General features: G+C 34.6%; 1 protein-coding gene across 2 annotated transcripts in view; it reads left to right on the forward strand.

The window, feature by feature from the left end:
• The window catches only part of USP32 (ubiquitin specific peptidase 32), a 166,706-nt gene that overhangs the window by 114,977 nt on the left and 33,935 nt on the right, over window positions 1–17,794 (forward strand). For both annotated transcript variants that reach the window (XM_064494998.1, XM_064494999.1), the window contains exons 11-15: window positions 3,551–3,612; window positions 4,231–4,333; window positions 11,577–11,772; window positions 13,309–13,484; window positions 13,915–14,055. In XM_064494998.1, coding sequence (XP_064351068.1) covers window positions 3,551–3,612; window positions 4,231–4,333; window positions 11,577–11,772; window positions 13,309–13,484; window positions 13,915–14,055 — 678 coding nt within the window. The remainder of the gene's footprint in view (window positions 1–3,550; window positions 3,613–4,230; window positions 4,334–11,576; window positions 11,773–13,308; window positions 13,485–13,914; window positions 14,056–17,794) is intronic.

The following is a 17,794-nucleotide window of genomic DNA, read 5'->3' on the forward strand; positions in this document are numbered from 1 at the left end:
TTTTACGATGCTCACTTTATCCTGTATTTGGACATGGTTTTAAAACTTTATGTTCACTTAATATGTAAGTAAGCAGACTGTTATTCTAAGTTGTTTTATTTTCTATCTGTTTCTTAAAATAGAGTTAGCTGGTAAATTCAGTGATAAAAGCTTGAATTATGCTTTTATTTAACTTGCCAAGATCCCACTCTTGGCTAGCTGTTTTGGGTATTTAAGTATAACATAAGTAAGTGTCAGTAAAGTTAGGAAACCATTCCTGTGGTAATATCATTATTTTCAATCCTTTTTAATAATCTCAGTGCCCAATATTTTGCAGAGGAAGCATGCTAAACATGAGTGAGATCTTCTATCTTGTACATTTGTCAGAAAGTATCAAATGTTGAACAGTTTGGTAAACAGAATAGTGCACCCTGCCCCCCACCCATGTCCACGCTTTAATCCTGGAACCTGTGAATATGTTATTTTACATGGCAAAGGGGATTTTGCTGACATATCAGGTTAAGGACTCTGAGACAGGTAGATTAGCCTGGATTATCTACATGGGCCCAGTCTAATAACAGGAGTTCTTAAAAGTGGAAAATCTTTCCCAGCTGTAGTCACAGAGAAAGAGATCATGTTGGAAGAAGGGTTAGAAAGGTGCAAAGTTGTCGGCTTTGAAGATGGAGCAAGGGGCCATGGGCAAAGGAACGTGGGTGAACTCTAGTAGCTGGAAAAGACAAGGAAATGTATTCTTCCTTTGACCTACAGAAGGGAACACAGCCCTGCTGACATCTTGATTTTTAGCCTAGTGATACCTGTTCCTGACTTGACCTACAGAACTATAAAATAATAAGTTTGTGTTGTTTTAAGCTGCAAAATGTGTGATAATTTGTTACAGCAGTGATTAAAAAAAACAGTATAGGGGAGATAATCCATATTTATGGATTGGAGGGCTCAACAGATGTTAGTTCCCCTTCAATTGATTTAAAGATTTGTTTACTCACAGTCAAAATCCCAAAATGTTAATTGTTGTTTTTGTTGTTTTTGTAGAACTTGATAAACTGATTCTAAATACATAGAGAAATGTGAAGGGCCAACAATAGCCAAGATGATATTAAAGAAGAATGCTAAAGGACTTATTATAAAACAATATAAAGACTATGTGATAACTGCATAACGCTAAACATATAGACCAGTGGAACAATATTGAATTAAACAGACCTACATAGACGTGATCACTTGATTTATAACATTGCATTGCAGATGAGATGGGATGGCCTTTCCAATAAATGGTACTGGGTCAATTAGTATTCATATGGGGAACATGTGTGTCATTATTCCTACCCTGTACCATACATGAAAAGTAGTTTTAGATAGATTATAAATCTAATAAATTTGAAACAAAAAATTAAGTGTCTAGGGGAAGGTATAGCTCAGGTGGAATGTGTGCTTAGCATGCATGAGGTCCTGGGTTCAATTCCCAGTACCTCCATTAAAATAAATAAATAAACCTAATCCTCCCCTCAAAATAAATAAAGCATCTAGAAAATAGTGTAAGAGGTATTTTAATGACTTTGAAGTGGCAAAGTGTTCTTAAACAGGACACAGCACTAAACATAAAAGAAGAATTTTAAGTTGGACTTCAGTAAAATTAAGAATTCTTTTTATCAAGAGATACCATTAAGAAAGTGAAAAGATAAGCCATACAATGGGAGAATATATTTGCTATACCTGTTTCCAACAAAAGACTTGTATCTAGGGCATATAAAGAACAAAAACCAATGAGAAAAAGGCAGAACCTTAATATTAAAATGTGCAAAAAACTTGAACAGGTGCTTCATAAAAGAGAATATCCAAATAGCTATGAAAAGGGGCTAACCTCTTTAGTAATAATGGAAATACGTATTAAAACCACACTTGGAATACCATTAGACGTCACTAGAATAGTTAGTTGTTAAGTGATATGAAGCATTAGTGAAGACAAGAAGCAACGGGAACTCGTACACATTGCCGGTGGGGATATAAATTCTTACAAATACTTTGGAAATGGGCTTTTTTAAATGAAAGTTTAACATATGTATACCCTATTACCCAGCAAGTCTAACCCATGTGTGTGCCCATCAGAAACTTGTATATCTGAGCACCAAAAGACATGCAGCAAATTCTCATAATCACTGTTTGTTATAACCCCAAACAGAAAATGACCCAAACACCTATCAACAATAAATAAATACATAAACGTAAGTGGAGGCACATGCATACAAATGGTATACTTTAAAGCAATAAAAATAAATACACTAATGCTACATTCAACACAAGTGGATGAATCTTACATAACGTTGAGTAAAAAATACTGGACCAAAAATTTCAAAAGCAAACAAAACCAATCCATGGTGGTAGAATTTAGGATGGTGAATACATCAAAGGAGTGCAGTAGTATCTGGGAAGAACCCAAAGTGGAACAACAATGTTCTGTTTCTTGACTGGATGTAGGTTACATAGGTGTGTGTACTTTGTGAAAAGTCACTGAACTGTACGCTTAAGATTTGTTCACGTTTAAGCATGTGTATTATATTTGCACTTTAAAAAATGTTTGCTTGCAAAAAAAGATATCCAAAGCCCAAGTATTTATCAGTAGGAGAATGGATAAAACAAAAGATAGTATATTCAAACAATGGAATGTCATTGAACAATAAAAAAGAATGAACTACTGATACATGGATGAATCTCAAAAACCTAACTTATGTATTTCATTGTCAGGTAAATTTTAACTTAAAAGTTAAACAAAACTGTAAACAGGCATGCTGATATATTTACAGAGAGCTGTGCTAATATCTGTAATTTACGTTGAAATGCATGCAAAAATTAAGATGGATTAATGGATGAATTGAGGGATGGATAGATTAAGTATAATAAAATGTTAATGTTAGAATTAGGTAATGGGTATCAGTGTTCAGTATAAAATTCTTTCAACTTTTCTGTATTTTTGAAAAGTTTCAGGTTAAAATATTGGGGGGGGAAATCACATCTTTTGTGATGATATTTAGAGAAGCCAAATAAATTGAGAAAATGAGCCTTAAAAAGCATAATTAGCCTTAGTGGCAATAATGTTTTTCTTATAGCTGTTCAAATTGAAATGCCACCTTTATGCTTCATCTCCTATATCCTTTTCGTCTCCCCTTTACCTTTCTCCCCAATCTTCAGATTTCAGGAAAGAAAATATTCTCTGCATGAGATATATTAAAATATGTAATATTAATGAAATATTCTGCAAAGTGGTACTTGCTTGCTTACTTCCTTTCTTCCTTTATCTCTCTCTCTCTCTTTTTTTCTATCTCACATAGAAATTTGGAAATCGGCCTCCATTGAGATGGTTTGTTTAAAGAAAGAAAAATTTAAGTTTAAAGTTCAAATTTGCTAAAGTGAATCATTGATAATTCATTCAGTTGAGAGCTATTGCTAATTCCAGCTCCCATCTAGAAAGTGGATTTCATATAGAGAATGTGAAATAGTCTATAGTCTATCATCTGACACCAATCAGTGAAGTTAAATTTACCATTTTTATCTCTAGGTGTGTCATATAGTTCTGGGTTTAAGACCAGCTACTCCAGAAGAGGAGGGACAAATTATTAGGTAAGTTTATAGTTTCAATCTGTGTCTTTTTCATCATAGTTGAAATCTCTGACACCTGAAATACATTGTTACTAAGTAATAGCATGTCCCATTTTAATGTAATCATTACCACAGCACTCTGTTTCTCAGAAATAGTTATATAATGAAAGTATTTTTGTTAGAGTAAACTTGCTAACCAGGGGATTGGATTAACAGATTTTTAAGTGTACAGTGTTATTGCTTGATATATGTATACATTGTGAAAGGGTTCCCCTCATTGAATTAATTAGCACATCCATCACAGTCACCTCACGTATTTATTCACCTTTTCGGGGCGAAGAGGGTGGTGAGAAGCATTTAAGTTCTAGTCTCTTAGCAGATTTCAGTTATACAAGACAGTGTTATCAACTCTGTCACCACATCAGATTTAAAGACCTTATATATCTTATAATGAAAGTTTGTACCCTTTTCCTAACCTTTTTTTTTTCCTCCAGCTCCTGGCAGCCACTTTTCCTACACTGTTTCTGAGTATATCTGTTTTATGTTTTTCCTTTGAAAAATTTCTAATGATAATTTGTGGGTGTGTGGTCATCTGTTTTACCTACCTTTTGATATGCTGAATTTCTCTTGTGTGTACAGAGGATGGTTAGAACGAGAGAGCAGGTATGGCCTGCAGCCAGGACACAATTGGTTTATCATCTCCATGCAGTGGTGGCAGCAGTGGAAAGAGTATGTCAAATATGTGAGTAAGATTCCTGTTTATCTACATTTTTCATAGACTCCATCAGACTTTGTTAGACTACTGACCAGTAATAAAATGCCCCAACCCAGATAAAGAATTTCCACATGAATTTCCTCCCTTGCAACAACTCTGTGAGGAAGGTAATACTGGGCATAGGGGTGCATGTATATGCACCTTATATATCTCATATTATTCTCACAATATCCCTGTGAGAAGGGTGGTATTATACCCAAATGTGGGCCCTGTGTGGAACCTAGGCTGAGTTTAAAGGCTACCTGAATATCTTGCTCAGGGTGGAAGTTCTGGAGTCAAACCTAAGGACCGATTTAATGCCAGTGGTGTCTCAATCACATCACTTACATTATCCTTCATTTGTTCACCTTTTCCATCAAAAAGTTGAAGGCCCTTGGGTAAGAAGTGTTGATTTCCTGTTCAAGAAAGTTAATTTCAGAACTAACATTAGAACTCAATTTCTAAATGATAATCTGCCATTGTTCTTAACGAAGAGTTAGATTCTCATTAGTGAATATTCTAGAGCTTTATTTAAAACAAAGAAGGAATCTTTTTTGGAACTATGAAACTGAGAAGAGCACTTCCAGGCATCAGTTCCTCCATTCCTGGAGAGATGGGTGGTATACAGACTCATTGTCAGTTGCCAAATAATCACTAACCAGAATTCTAATAATTTGATCCATATTTTTCCTATGTGTCCTTTTCTGTCATCGTTTATCAGAATGTTAGTAAACTGTTTACATTATCTACCTCATTATTCTACCTGGTTGTTTCCCCCTTTTGCAGAGTTTAGTAGTGTGTTTTCACACATAAAATATGTTAACTGGAAATGGTAGACTTTGGTGTCACTGCAGGAATAAAAGTAGGCAAATGACCTCAGAGATCTTGTAGGTAGATAATGATGGTTCACAGAGGTAGAAATTGAGAACCCTGGGGTAAAGTCAGTGTCACAGTCTATTTTGAAACACCTTTTAGTTTTTATATTCGTAGTTTGGCCGTAGAATGAATGGTTATTAATGTCTTAAGAGGCTGTAGACTCTCAGAGAATAACGTAGTTTTGTATTTGAAAGATTACTTTCTGTTTCCTATAGGAACATGATAGAATCAGGTCTTGCTCTTAGCAGTTCATCTCTTATAAATAGAAGTGCACTGCTAAAAACATGGACTGAGTTTGTTCTTGCCTGCTACTGTAACCCTCCTGTACATTAAAAGAATTAGTTGAGGATGGTAAGGGAGAAATGTAGAGAGAGGGAATCTATACTTCAGGGCCATCTTCCCCTCCTCACTCTGGCACTTTATGTTATTGTCTAGTATGTGCCTGTCAAATGCAGACTTTAAAATCTGGTTAACTGAGAAACCTGGGAAGAGAGTGTCAGTTCATTTGCAGGGAAAGGTATTAGAGACTAATGGCGACCTGTTTAATTAGAAGGAGAAAAATGTAAATGGAGTAACAGCAGTCCTTTCTGAAGATGTGTGTTAATTAAAAAAGAGTTCTTTACTCAATAAAGAGTAACTTTCTTTTAAATGCAAATAACTTTTTTTTTTAAAATGGCATTCTGGGCTTTGTTTTCCCTTTGTAAAATGAGAATAATAACAGTAACCTCCCTCATAGGTATTATGAGGATTAAAGGAGTTGACACACGTTAAGTGTCAGGCACATAGTAAGTACTCAATAAGTATTAGCTAATAATATGAGAAACCAGTATAGGATAATAGTAGTAAGCTTGCACTCCCTGTGTTGGAGTCCTGGTCCTGCTGTTTGATATATGACCTTGAACCAGTTACTTATCCTTTCTCTAACTCAGTTTCCTTATATGAACAACAAGATTAATCGTAATACCTACTTCAATAGGGTTATTATGAAGATTAGATGAGCTGATGTATATGTGAAGCACTCAGCCCTATGTCTGGCAGGTAATCAGTGATCTAAACTTACCTTTCCAGTATGTATGACAACTTTGACAAAAGCCTTGCTTAAAAAAATAAATTGTTGTTCCTAACATGTTGGCTAATTTTATCTTATTCTGGGCTTAGTCCACCTGCCTAAGACATCGGTTAGCTTTAGTTCATGTTTTCTCTCCACAAAATGGCATATTTGCTTGTGTGAATTACTGATTGTCTGTGAGGGCAGACTGTGTCTTCTAGACAGCAGCATGCCTAACTGCAAAGAGAGCAAGGAAGCAGGAAGAATAAGCAGTCCTTTCTCAGAAGTGGTTTACTTCCAATTTGCTGTGATTCACTTGAGCTTGAATACTTGATCTGCTCGTGGGGTCTTGCTCATCTTGTTCCCTCTTTATGAGCCAAGTGTTTTTCTGCTGTATGAAATCTCCTTTTGTAAAAATGTAAATGGGAGGGAGGAGGGTATAACTCAGCGGTAGAGTGCTTGCTTAGCATGCATGAGGTCCTGGGTTCAGTCCCCTTACCTCCATTAAAATTAAACAAAACTAAACTAAACTAACTACCCCCCCCCCAAATTTTAGGAAACAAAAATGAAAAGTTTAAAAAGATGTAAATAGGAGTAATGGTGAAATATTTTATTTGTCCTCTTTGTGGTATATACATTTGTCTTTCCTCCTGTTTGAGAGCTGTGAGGGAACAGCACAGATTTTACTGTTTAGTTGCATGTAACTTTAGAGCTAGAAAACACTTTAAATGCCTCTCTTCTCTAAATTTACAAATGATGCTTCTGAGGTCCCTTAGGTTTTTTTTTTTAATTGCCCGAAGTTGTATTAGGCAATTACTGTATTACCTGATCTAGATCTCTGGAGCTCAGGTCTCTTGATTCCTACCTCATTACTTTTTACATTACTTCATATTGCCTTTTCATTTATCCAAAACCAGCATTGTAGACTAATGAAATATAAAATTGGCATAGCTATTAGTTGTTTTAGATCACTAATACTTATAGTATACATCTGTATAAGATCTAAAAAGAAGTAATATTATCACTGATAGAGAAGACAGTGAGCCCTTATTTTGGAACATCATAAACCATTCATATAACTTAACTTAGAAGGAATCATAAAATTCTCAAAATAGAATTATCTTACATTAAAGTGCCATGTAGCCCTTTTAAGGAATCATTGACTCAGAGAAAGTATGGATATTTTTCACCATAGATGAAACTTGACCTCTCCAGAGACGTATCTTTCTGAAAACAGGCTTCTAGGATAGTTTCTAATAGTTCCAGACCCAGAAGTCAGGGAAAACACACCAAGATGTTTAGGCAAAAAAATTTCCCAGAGCAACTGAAAATAACAAAGTCAAAAAGATCCAGTGACTACAATATATGACCATTATTGGTTTTTCAACATATAGAAGGAAGGTACTAGTGATAAGATTAGTTAACTGTAAATGTTGACAATTTTACTGAAAGCCACGAAGGGTTAAAGCAGTGACTAGAAAAACAGGGCCAATAAGGAAGAAGGAAAAAGAACCTGAGTAGTGGTGAGTTTCAGACAGTGTTGGCCACTAAGAGCAGTAGGTTCCTAGAATAGAAAAGAAAACCAGAGGCAGTGAGAAAACAGACACTAGTTTGGAACATTGAAAAAGAAGTGAAGAAAATCCTGTATTCTCCAAGTCTAATGGTAGCATTCACTGTGCCATGTTAAAAGCAGATGGTACACTCTACAGTCTTTGAGGGCAAACATTGCAGCCTCTGATAAACTAGTCCAGTCATTCTATTGCTAAATTACTGTAAAACTCAACCTGAAAGGTTTAATGCCTGCCATTTTTTATCATCCTGTTCTCTTGCCAGTGATACCTGTAGAGTCAACCTATGGACTAAGCTTTTCAGAATAGGAAATACTGTAAGAACAATTTCATGTAGATTTTCTTCAGAAACATCTAGATTCCATATAAGATTTCCAAACCCATTAAAACATTTCAAATACAATTCAAATATTTGTCCTTGAAATTCTGTCAAATGCCAGACTCAGAGGAAAACTTGAATAAAATTATCTGCTCAAGTGAGATTAAGGAGAATTAATCTTTCTTTAAATATATTACTACAGATTTTTTTCAAGAAATTAATAGGACAGAAACTTAATATAAGTGGAATAGAAAAGTGAATATAAATTTAAAAGGAAGTTGCCTGTCAACCATTTGATGGTTATGCAGACATTATTTAAACTCAAGAACATCTAAAACAAGAATAAAGTGATTTTCTGGAAGATAGTGAGGTTCTGCAGGACCTGGGAGAAGACTAATTTTTCAGAAAGTTATTCTTTCGACTGGCTGTGCTCCATCTTTATAGGAAAGAAGCAAATAACCCCAAAGCTCATTAAAGTCTGAGTCTTTTTCTAAAAAGCAAGTTCCAGAGCAAGTAATAGATTCAGTAAGAAATCATTTACTATACTCAACATTTGGAGAATGTTATGAAAACAAAAATGTGACATTATAATCCTCACTAGGGCAGTAGTTAACAATTCTGACTGCATAAATCACGTAGAAAGCTTAAAAAGAAAAGAAAGAGAGAGAGAGGAAGGAAGAAAGAAAGAGAGAGAGAGAGAGAAAAGAAAGAAAGAAGGAAAGAAGGAAAGAAGGAAAGAAAGAAGGAAAGAAAGAAAGAAAGAAAGAAAGAAAGAAAGAAAGAAAGAAAGAAAGAAAGAAAAGCCAAGCCTTCGTTCCACTCCAGACCAAATAAATCAGAAAGCATAATTGCAAAAAAAGTTGGATTAATTTGTATAAGTCATTTTTGTTTACTGAAAATTTTCTTTTGAAACCTAATTTAAATGTAGTGCATTTTGTTAGTGTGGACTCAGTATCAGATAAGCTGATCAATGTTATCTTTAATAAATTGCTATTAAATCTAAAAACTGAAGCCCAAACAGATGATTAATAATATAAACTACTCAGGCCTAATTTCTATTTCTATATCTTTTGGCCTTTTGACTTTGAAAAATGAAAGAGCCAGATGTTATACTAGCAAAATGAGTTTATTTGGGAATAGCAGAAAATTGTAATTGGGCATAAGCAAATGATGGCGAACCAGAGGCAAGTCTCTTTTTTTTTTTTGTAATGGATTGAGCTCCCCTTTCAGGGCTTCCTGACTCTGTGTGTGTGTGTGTGTGTGTGTGTGTGTGTGTGTGTGTGTGTGTGTGTGTGTGTGTGTGTGTGTGTGTGTGTGTGTAAAGGATTGAACCCAGGACCTCCTCATCTACCACTGAGCTATGGCCACCCCCCCACCCTCTGACTACATTTTAAATGAGGTTTCCTTTTTAGTCCAATAAAGTTAATTGGTATGTAAGTTAATTGGTATGTAGAAAGAAATCTAAGTTTTATTCTCATTCTTCTTGACACTCTTTTGATTAAAGATCCTTCAGAGCTGGCTTCTGAAGGATCTACAAATTAATAGTATTCACCTGGCTTACAGATCAAAGAGGAGAAAACATCTAATAAAATGTTGATACAATGTCTCCTTTTTTAGCTAAAATTAGAGATGCTGTAATTGCATTAATAGAAACTAAAGCATACACTGTGCTGTTGCTATGCTATCACTTGGAGTTTGTCTTAAATTCGTTGTTTATCTAGGGTTTCAGTCAGTTACTTTATAAGCAGTACCTTCAAGACCCACTTCCATTGATCTGTTTCATCTACTAAAATTCATGTCACTGTTTATTGAATGCCACTGGAGTTCCTCTACCCATGCTTCTCAGATGCCTATGGGAACTTGTTCAACTAGTTAGCCCCTTTAGTCTTTCTCTTTACCCTCTCACTTACAAATATCCTGATCTTTTTAAAACATGGATACACATTGTCATAGCCCCTTCCCTCCTGCTTCTCCTCAAGTCTTAGCTCTCTCTGTTTTGTTTTGTTTTGCTTTTTTTTTTTTCCCCACACTGGTAAGCTTCTTAGAAAATAGATCTGTGCTATATATAAAATGGTCTCTACTTCTGGTAGTCTGCATCTCCTGATTTTTCTCTGATCGTTCAGACTCAATGTCCTTCTCAGATTCTTCTGTTATCTACCCTATAAATATTGTTCTCTCCTTATTCTGCATATACCATTTTCTTGTACTTCTGGAAATCCAGTGAGCCCCACATATTTATATCTAGTCTCTTTCTGTGTCCTTAAATATCCACGTATCTCAAACCAGAATATCCCAAAATAAGCTCGTTCCCAAAACAATCCCATTCACCCATATACCTTATCTTATGAAGCTGTCAACTCTCCTCCAGTCATCTAAGCCAGCACTTCCTGTTCTGCCTTGCAAGTACCTAGGCCCCTCTTTCATACACAAGGTTTTGTTGACTCCTGAATCCGTGCTCTTCTCTCCTTACTTCTGGATCTAGCTTTTGGTTTAGTGCCTCATCATCTCCTATCTGAATTACAGAAATCTTCTAACTTGTGTCTCAGTTTTCAGTTTCTACCTCCAGTCCTTTCTATACACTAGAGTTATTTTTAAAGCAAAATCTGGATTATATTATTCCCCTATTTAAAAGCCTTTCATAGAAAAATCTTGTCAATACAATGTTATGTAAAAGAAAAAGAAGCATTATGCTGTATTTAAAATGTGGGATCTGTTTGATAACAACTGGAATGCTGGTTCACATTTACTAAATGCCAGGCACTTTACGTGTGCCACTCATGTAATCTTCATACTACTTCTAAGGTAGATACTAATACTGTCCTAATTTTTGCCTAAGAAGAAACTGAGGCTTATGAAGTTTACTTATTGTGAAAGGTCAGATAGCTGGCAAGTCAGTGCCCTGCCCTTAATTTTAAGTGTATTCTCCACACTACTTGGTTTTTCCATATATGTATATGTTTTCAGTCACAAAAAATAAAGGAAATACATCAAAATGTCAGCTACAGTTAATACTAAATGGTGGAATCTGAGTACTTGTGATGTTTATTTTCTTCATGGTTTTCTATATTTTCTGTAATAACAAAGTAATCTTTAATAGAAAAAAGAATAAATATTATTTATTTTTTAGTATCAAAAAAAGCCTTCCATGGCTTCCAACTTTAAACAGACTAAAGTCTAAATTACTTTACCTGGGAGAATCCTTTGCAGCCTGTTCCCATTCTGCCTTACCAATTTTATTTATATATACTATTCCCCTTTGAAGAATAAAAATTTAGCTATACATCCGGATGTTTTTAAGTGGCTGTAGCCAACCACAGGAAGATTAGAAACAGTAGATAATTTGGGGATTTATTTTTGAAGGCTGCATAATTGTCAGATTATTAAATTTTACCTCTTAATTTCTGACTTCATGGTTTTTAGGATGCCAGCCCTGTTGTAATTGAGCCGTCATCTGTTCTGAATGGAGGAAAATACTCATTCGGAACAACAGTACACCCTATAGAACAGAGTGAAGATAAAATCGGAGGAGGCAGCCCCAGTTATGTGAACACCACGGAAGAGAAATTTTCAGACAACATTTCTACTGCATCTGAAGCCTCAGAAACTGCTGGCAGCAGTAAGTATGGCTTGTTTCCCTTGGAGTTTAGTCCGGGTCATTCTTAAAGGCTACAGTTTGTCAGAGAGTGTGCTTGACAGGAAATGGAGCATCAGGCTTCCATTCCCAGAAGTAAGTTTTAAATGAAATGGTCAGTTGTCAGATTCTTGATTGTATTAGAAGCTTTACAAAGAGAAGCTCTTCTATATTCTACTTCATTTGTCTCTCAAAATGAAAATATTTTCACTGTTTTCATTAAGCCACATCCTTCCATATTGCTGTTAAATAATTTTGTCAGCAAATGTAGATTTGGGAAGACAGCTTTTAAGAAAATCTGTTTTTATCTCCAGAACTCTCTCTGAGCATAAGCAGACCTTCATTGGACTAAATGCACCCTCACATCAGATTCTGCAGACATTTCAGGCTGGAATTTGGGGGTTATTTTGTTAAAATATTGAGAAAGAATTCATGATGCTTCCCATAATTCCCTTCAGTCATTGGTACCTACCTAAAACTTAGTGGTTCTACACTTAGGGGGGAAATGTTTTGGTGTATTTTGGCCCAACTGAATTTAGTTGATCACTATTACTCTGCTGATACAGTAGCAGGACTCTTTATCTTGTTCTGTTGTTATTGCATCGTTGAGATCTTTTCTCCTTTTCTGTGGAAGGAGAAGGCAAATTGGACAGAGCTAGCATTTTCTTTACAAAGCTCTTTGTAGAATCTACTGCCCCTCTTTCTCCATCTGACATTACAAAGATCACTTAGCAGTCCTAGAAATGCTCTCTCTGATCAGCTTTAAAACTAAGATTGTTAACCCTCCATAAAGTCCTTTTTGACGTGGACTCACTCTGTACATAACCTGTGTTATCTACATGCTGAGCAGTACCATAGGTAGAAGGTTCAACGTGATTGATGGCTAGATTAACATGTAGTTGAGAGGTGAAATACCTTAAGTTACCATTGAGAGTCACAACTCCTAGTCATCATTAATCATTTTTCTGTGTATATTTTTCTATAGTAATGTTCATGCCTTCCTTTCAAATAGATTTATTAGGAAACAGTTCCTTCCCTCCTGGCACTCACTCTTCTGTTGGAATTCTTGTTTTAGCTCCTTCCCTTTGGTTTAGGGACTTGTTATCACCATTATCTACCAAGAACATTTGAAATGTGTTTGCAGGTGGAAGAGAAGAATTAAGGGAAGACTGTGAGGGCCCAGCTACTTGGCCATATTTTCTCCCTTTCCTATCAGAGGGCATGTAATTCTTGTGAATTATTAGATATTCTAGGAGGCTGGCCAAATGTTCATTTGGTAACAATTTTTAAAGCTTTTATTCTACCTAGTGCTATATTAGATACTGTCCAGAAAGGAATACATCTCTGTTTCCTATCTTATGCAGAATTATCAGAATCTAACACTATTTTTTTTTAATCTAACACTGTATTGATAGTCCCACAGAATAATACCATTAACCTAATACATGGACACTGAGTTCATATCTTCAAGCTTACTTATATATAACAAAATAGAGAGATCCATCCTCTTTCTCCTTACAGGCTTTCTGTATTCTGCCACACCAGGGGCAGATATGTGCTTTGCTCGACAACATAACACTTCTGACAATAACAACCAGTGTTTACTAGGAGCCAATGGGAATATTTTGTTACACCTCAATCCTCAAAAACCAGGGGCTATTGATAACCAGCCACTAGTAACTCAAGAACCAGTAAAGGTAAGTAATTTGACATCTCTTTCAAGTTGCTAGTAAATTTCGTTCTAGAGATTTTAGCACATGGGAAATGTTTGTGGTACATTTCACTAACCTGTTGTAGATGGAAATCTCTTTGCATAGAAATGTTCCTGTGACAATATTTTATGATTTAGTACTTACGTAGAAGCCATTTAGTGATCCTTGGAAATGTTTTTCTTACTTTGGACAGCTTCTGTGAAAATGTAGTTTCAAATGATTTGCTTTGAGTTTCCTTTCTTAAATAGTTTATTTTGAAAGCTCAAAATAAGACTCTTTTAGAAAATTCATTTTTTTTCCAGTAACATGAAACTGAGTAGTGACATATGTGTTTATTCTCCTGCGTCTAGGTTTTGGTAAAACACAAGAGCCTGTAATATTAAAAATCAGCATTTACATTCCATTTTTTTCTAAGGCTACATCATTAACACTAGAAGGAGGACGATTAAAACGAACCCCACAGCTGATCCATGGAAAAGACTATGAAATGGTCCCTGAACCTGTATGGAGAGCACTTTATCATTGGTACGGAGCAAACCTGGCCCTACCTAGACCTGTAAGTATAGCCAGTAGTGCGTTACATAAGGAACAATCATAGATGGGGTCCCCTATTACTTTTCTGTATGAACCTCACTATCTACAAATTAGTTCTTGCCCACAGTAGCACAGTATTCAGTACCTATTCAAGTTAGTTGAATAAATTTTAGATTCTTTCATATTCAGTTCATTTATTTATGCATACATTTACTGAGCACTGCATTAGGTACCAACCATATAATAATGTTCCTTTGTGGGTGGGTGACTTATATGGAATGGAGGAAATAGTCATTGGACTAAATAGAGTCAAGAAATTATGAAGCTAGTCTATGCTAAAGTCATTCAAACAGACATTAAGATAATGCAGAACTTAGGCCAGAGCAGAAGTCTGAGAGCCTGTGCCAGAAAGTTTCAGTGAATTGTAGGGGAAGTGGTGCAGAGGTTACTTTCTTGCACTGTTACTCCCATTAACCATACAGGCATCCAGGTAGGGACTGAGTTCATCTTGCAGCTGTTGGTGGATTTTTGTGGTTTCTCTTTTTGAAGGAGGGACATTTAAACACCACAACATAAGATAATAAGAATGCAAAGCTAATAAATTCTGATTATTGCCATTATTAGAATGAGTCATTTAGAGCATAAATAAAATGCTCTAAAATAATTTAAAAGACTTAGAGTATATAATATCAAATGTTAGTGAACTAACTATACATCATTTGTTTTGCTTATACAGTAAACAGCAGTACTCACTGCTCTGAATACTCTTTCCATTATCAATACAGTAAAATACCTCATAAGAAGATTCTCTTGGTAGAAACCCTCTCTCTTATATGGTGTCCAAGCTAGAACTTTTTTTATACCAGAAAGGTTTTAAATAGATAAGATACAGTAAGTTAGGTCACTTCCAAAATAGTAAAAATCTGCTATATATCCTTAGTCTATAATTTCGATAATGATTTTGAGTTATTAATAATCATGTTTATTAAAAATTATGTTTAATTTCAGGAATTTAGGATTTGTGTTTGTTAGCTCCAAAAGATTTCTACTCTGTTTGGCAATAGAACTCCTAGATAGATATCTATAAATATGAATATACATGCATACATATACTTACATATTATATTCTTTAGTGGGAGGTAGGGTAGTCCTTGAGTTAATCACTTAATTTCTGAGACTTTCCTATTCAATGTAATATTCTGTATCTGTAGGGGAATCGTGATAATTGCATTAGATAGATCAATAGGTAGGTAGGTAAGTAGGTAGGTAGGTAGGTAGGTAGGTAGGTAAGCAGGCAGATGTAGTTTGATGTGTTAGAGCCTGCCTAGATTGAGATTACCGGTGTTCTAATCTCTAAATCTTAGTTTCCTCATCTGTAAAATGGAGGTAACAGTAATACCTACCTCGTTAGAATTATTCTGATAATTAAATAATACATAATGATAAGCACTGCCTCTGATTTATAGTAAATAGTCAATAAATTTTGCCTATTGCTCCTGTCACCATCATCATTATAACTATAATTATAATGATTAAATGAGTTTTTACAGAGGCTCACAAAAGGTCATGTTTTTTAACAATGCCAGATAAGTACTAGTTTAAGCTATAATTTTAGTACATTAAATCTTCATTTGCTGAGTTGATAATATTTTTTCATCTCTAAATATGATAAATTTGCCTGATTTCAGGAAAAATTGCTATAAAACCATTTAGAATATGGTGTTCCAAGTTAAAGAATACTAAATATTTTTGCCATGGCAAGTTTAAAAATACTTTCACCTTCATATTTACATAAATCATACCATTTTTTAAAAAAATATTTTAATTTGTACATGTACATGCTCAGCGATAACAAATTAAGCAATATAGAAAAAACGAAGAAAATAAAAATTATGCCATATCCTACCACTTAACAGATAACCACTACTAACATTTTGGTGTGCATTTTCCCAAATGTTCCTCTGTGCTTATTCATATAAATGTATAAATATGTTTGGATAATTTTATGAAATGAATCATATTATACTTGATGTCTTGTGATCTGCTGGTTTCAATCTAAGATAGATGCTACAGATATCTTTCTAGGTTAATAAATTTAGATCTCTACCATAACTTTAAATAATAGCATAGTGCTCCTTAATATACACTGCATACATATACATATGCATATATACATACATCATAATTTATTAACCAGTCACCACTGATGGACATTTAGTTTGCCTCTAGATTTTAGTTGTTTAAAGCAATTTTCTGGTAAATAATTCTCTTTCCAAACATGTGATGATCTCTTTAAGGTAAATTTCTGTAAATGGAATTGCATGTATTGTTTGCTGGTTGTCGTTGAAGTTAACAAGTTTATAGACAAGAATAATTGAACTGTAAATAAATATGTATGTATGTATGATTGTGCATGTGTGTAGAAGAATTTATCAGTAATTTGCTCACAAAATCACTTATCTTGGAAAGCAAACTACATATTATAAAAATTATCTCACTGTCAATTCAGATTCTGCCAAAGGTATGTTTTTAGGTAGCCCGACAACCACAGATGCAGAATTATTACTCTTTCCCAAAATCACATTTAAACTGGAATCATAAGAAATTTTTACTGTTGGCTTTGCAGCTATCAGTGACTGTCTAGAAATGGTCAGACTTGTTTTCATCTAGTAGTCTTAGTGTCACAGAGAGCTCCTTTTACTGTTTACCATCTAAATAAGTGTTTAAAAAAACTCCCAAGTGGAACTTTTCTAGTGCCGTATGACAGCATATCAGAACATGCAGAAATAATCCTGAAGGTTTGATTTTGTAGCACTGTTTTTACCTGGTTCTTTACTGCCCCCTCTTGATGTTAAAAAATGCTCTGTTGCAGAATACACTGGTTAGTAGGGCAAAAGGAAGTGAAATAAAGCCTGATCACTTGAGACTGTTAAAGATTCTGTAAGAGTTTATGTTTGAAAGAGTTTGAGTGTTAACCCTCCTGTCCTTTTTGGAATGTTAAATTGATAATGTGCTACTCTCAAAGCACTGTTTTGATGATGAAATGTTTTTCTGTCTCTTTAAGCCAGCAAGCAAGTTACTGGGAGGAGTTACTGAAAAGTCCTTTTTCAGCCATGTGAATCCCAGTTTTGTACATCTAATTTAATTGTTTTAATCATAGACGAAAAAATATATGAACAGTTCAGTTACACAGAACATAAATAGTAAATTATATATGGAAACATTTTTGTTCTCACTACTAATACAAAAAATAAAATTTAAGTAAATTTACAATATTCTTTATATGTATTAAAGAAATGGGGTGTTTTAAAATTATGTCCAATGATAAAGTTTTATGAAAGTAATACACTCATACATTTCTGGAAATACTGTAAATTGTTACATTTTGGGTCGCAGTATGACTTAAATAATTAACGACATGAATACTTCTATACTTTTTTACTTGAAATATCAGTCCTAGGAATTTGTCCTTTAAAAGAGCGTCATTTTTATGTATGAAATACGTAAAAGTGAAGAGAGTTACGGTGTGAGGGTACTAAATTGTAGATAATATTTAAGATTTTTTCCCCTTAATTTTGATGTTACTTGCTTTTAAATGAAAGGGGAGGAAATACCCACAGGGGTCTTAATCTTGGAAGATGGATTTAAGAACCAGAGCTTGAGAGTCTTTAAAGCCATGTAATTTAAACCTGTGAACTTCTATAATCTAACTGAATATAGGCAGTGAACCTATTGAACAGGTGAGTTTAAAAATAAATCTC

This window comes from Camelus dromedarius, chromosome 16 (genome assembly GCF_036321535.1).
Source record: "Camelus dromedarius isolate mCamDro1 chromosome 16, mCamDro1.pat, whole genome shotgun sequence".
Classification (NCBI taxonomy): Eukaryota; Metazoa; Chordata; class Mammalia; order Artiodactyla; family Camelidae; genus Camelus; species Camelus dromedarius.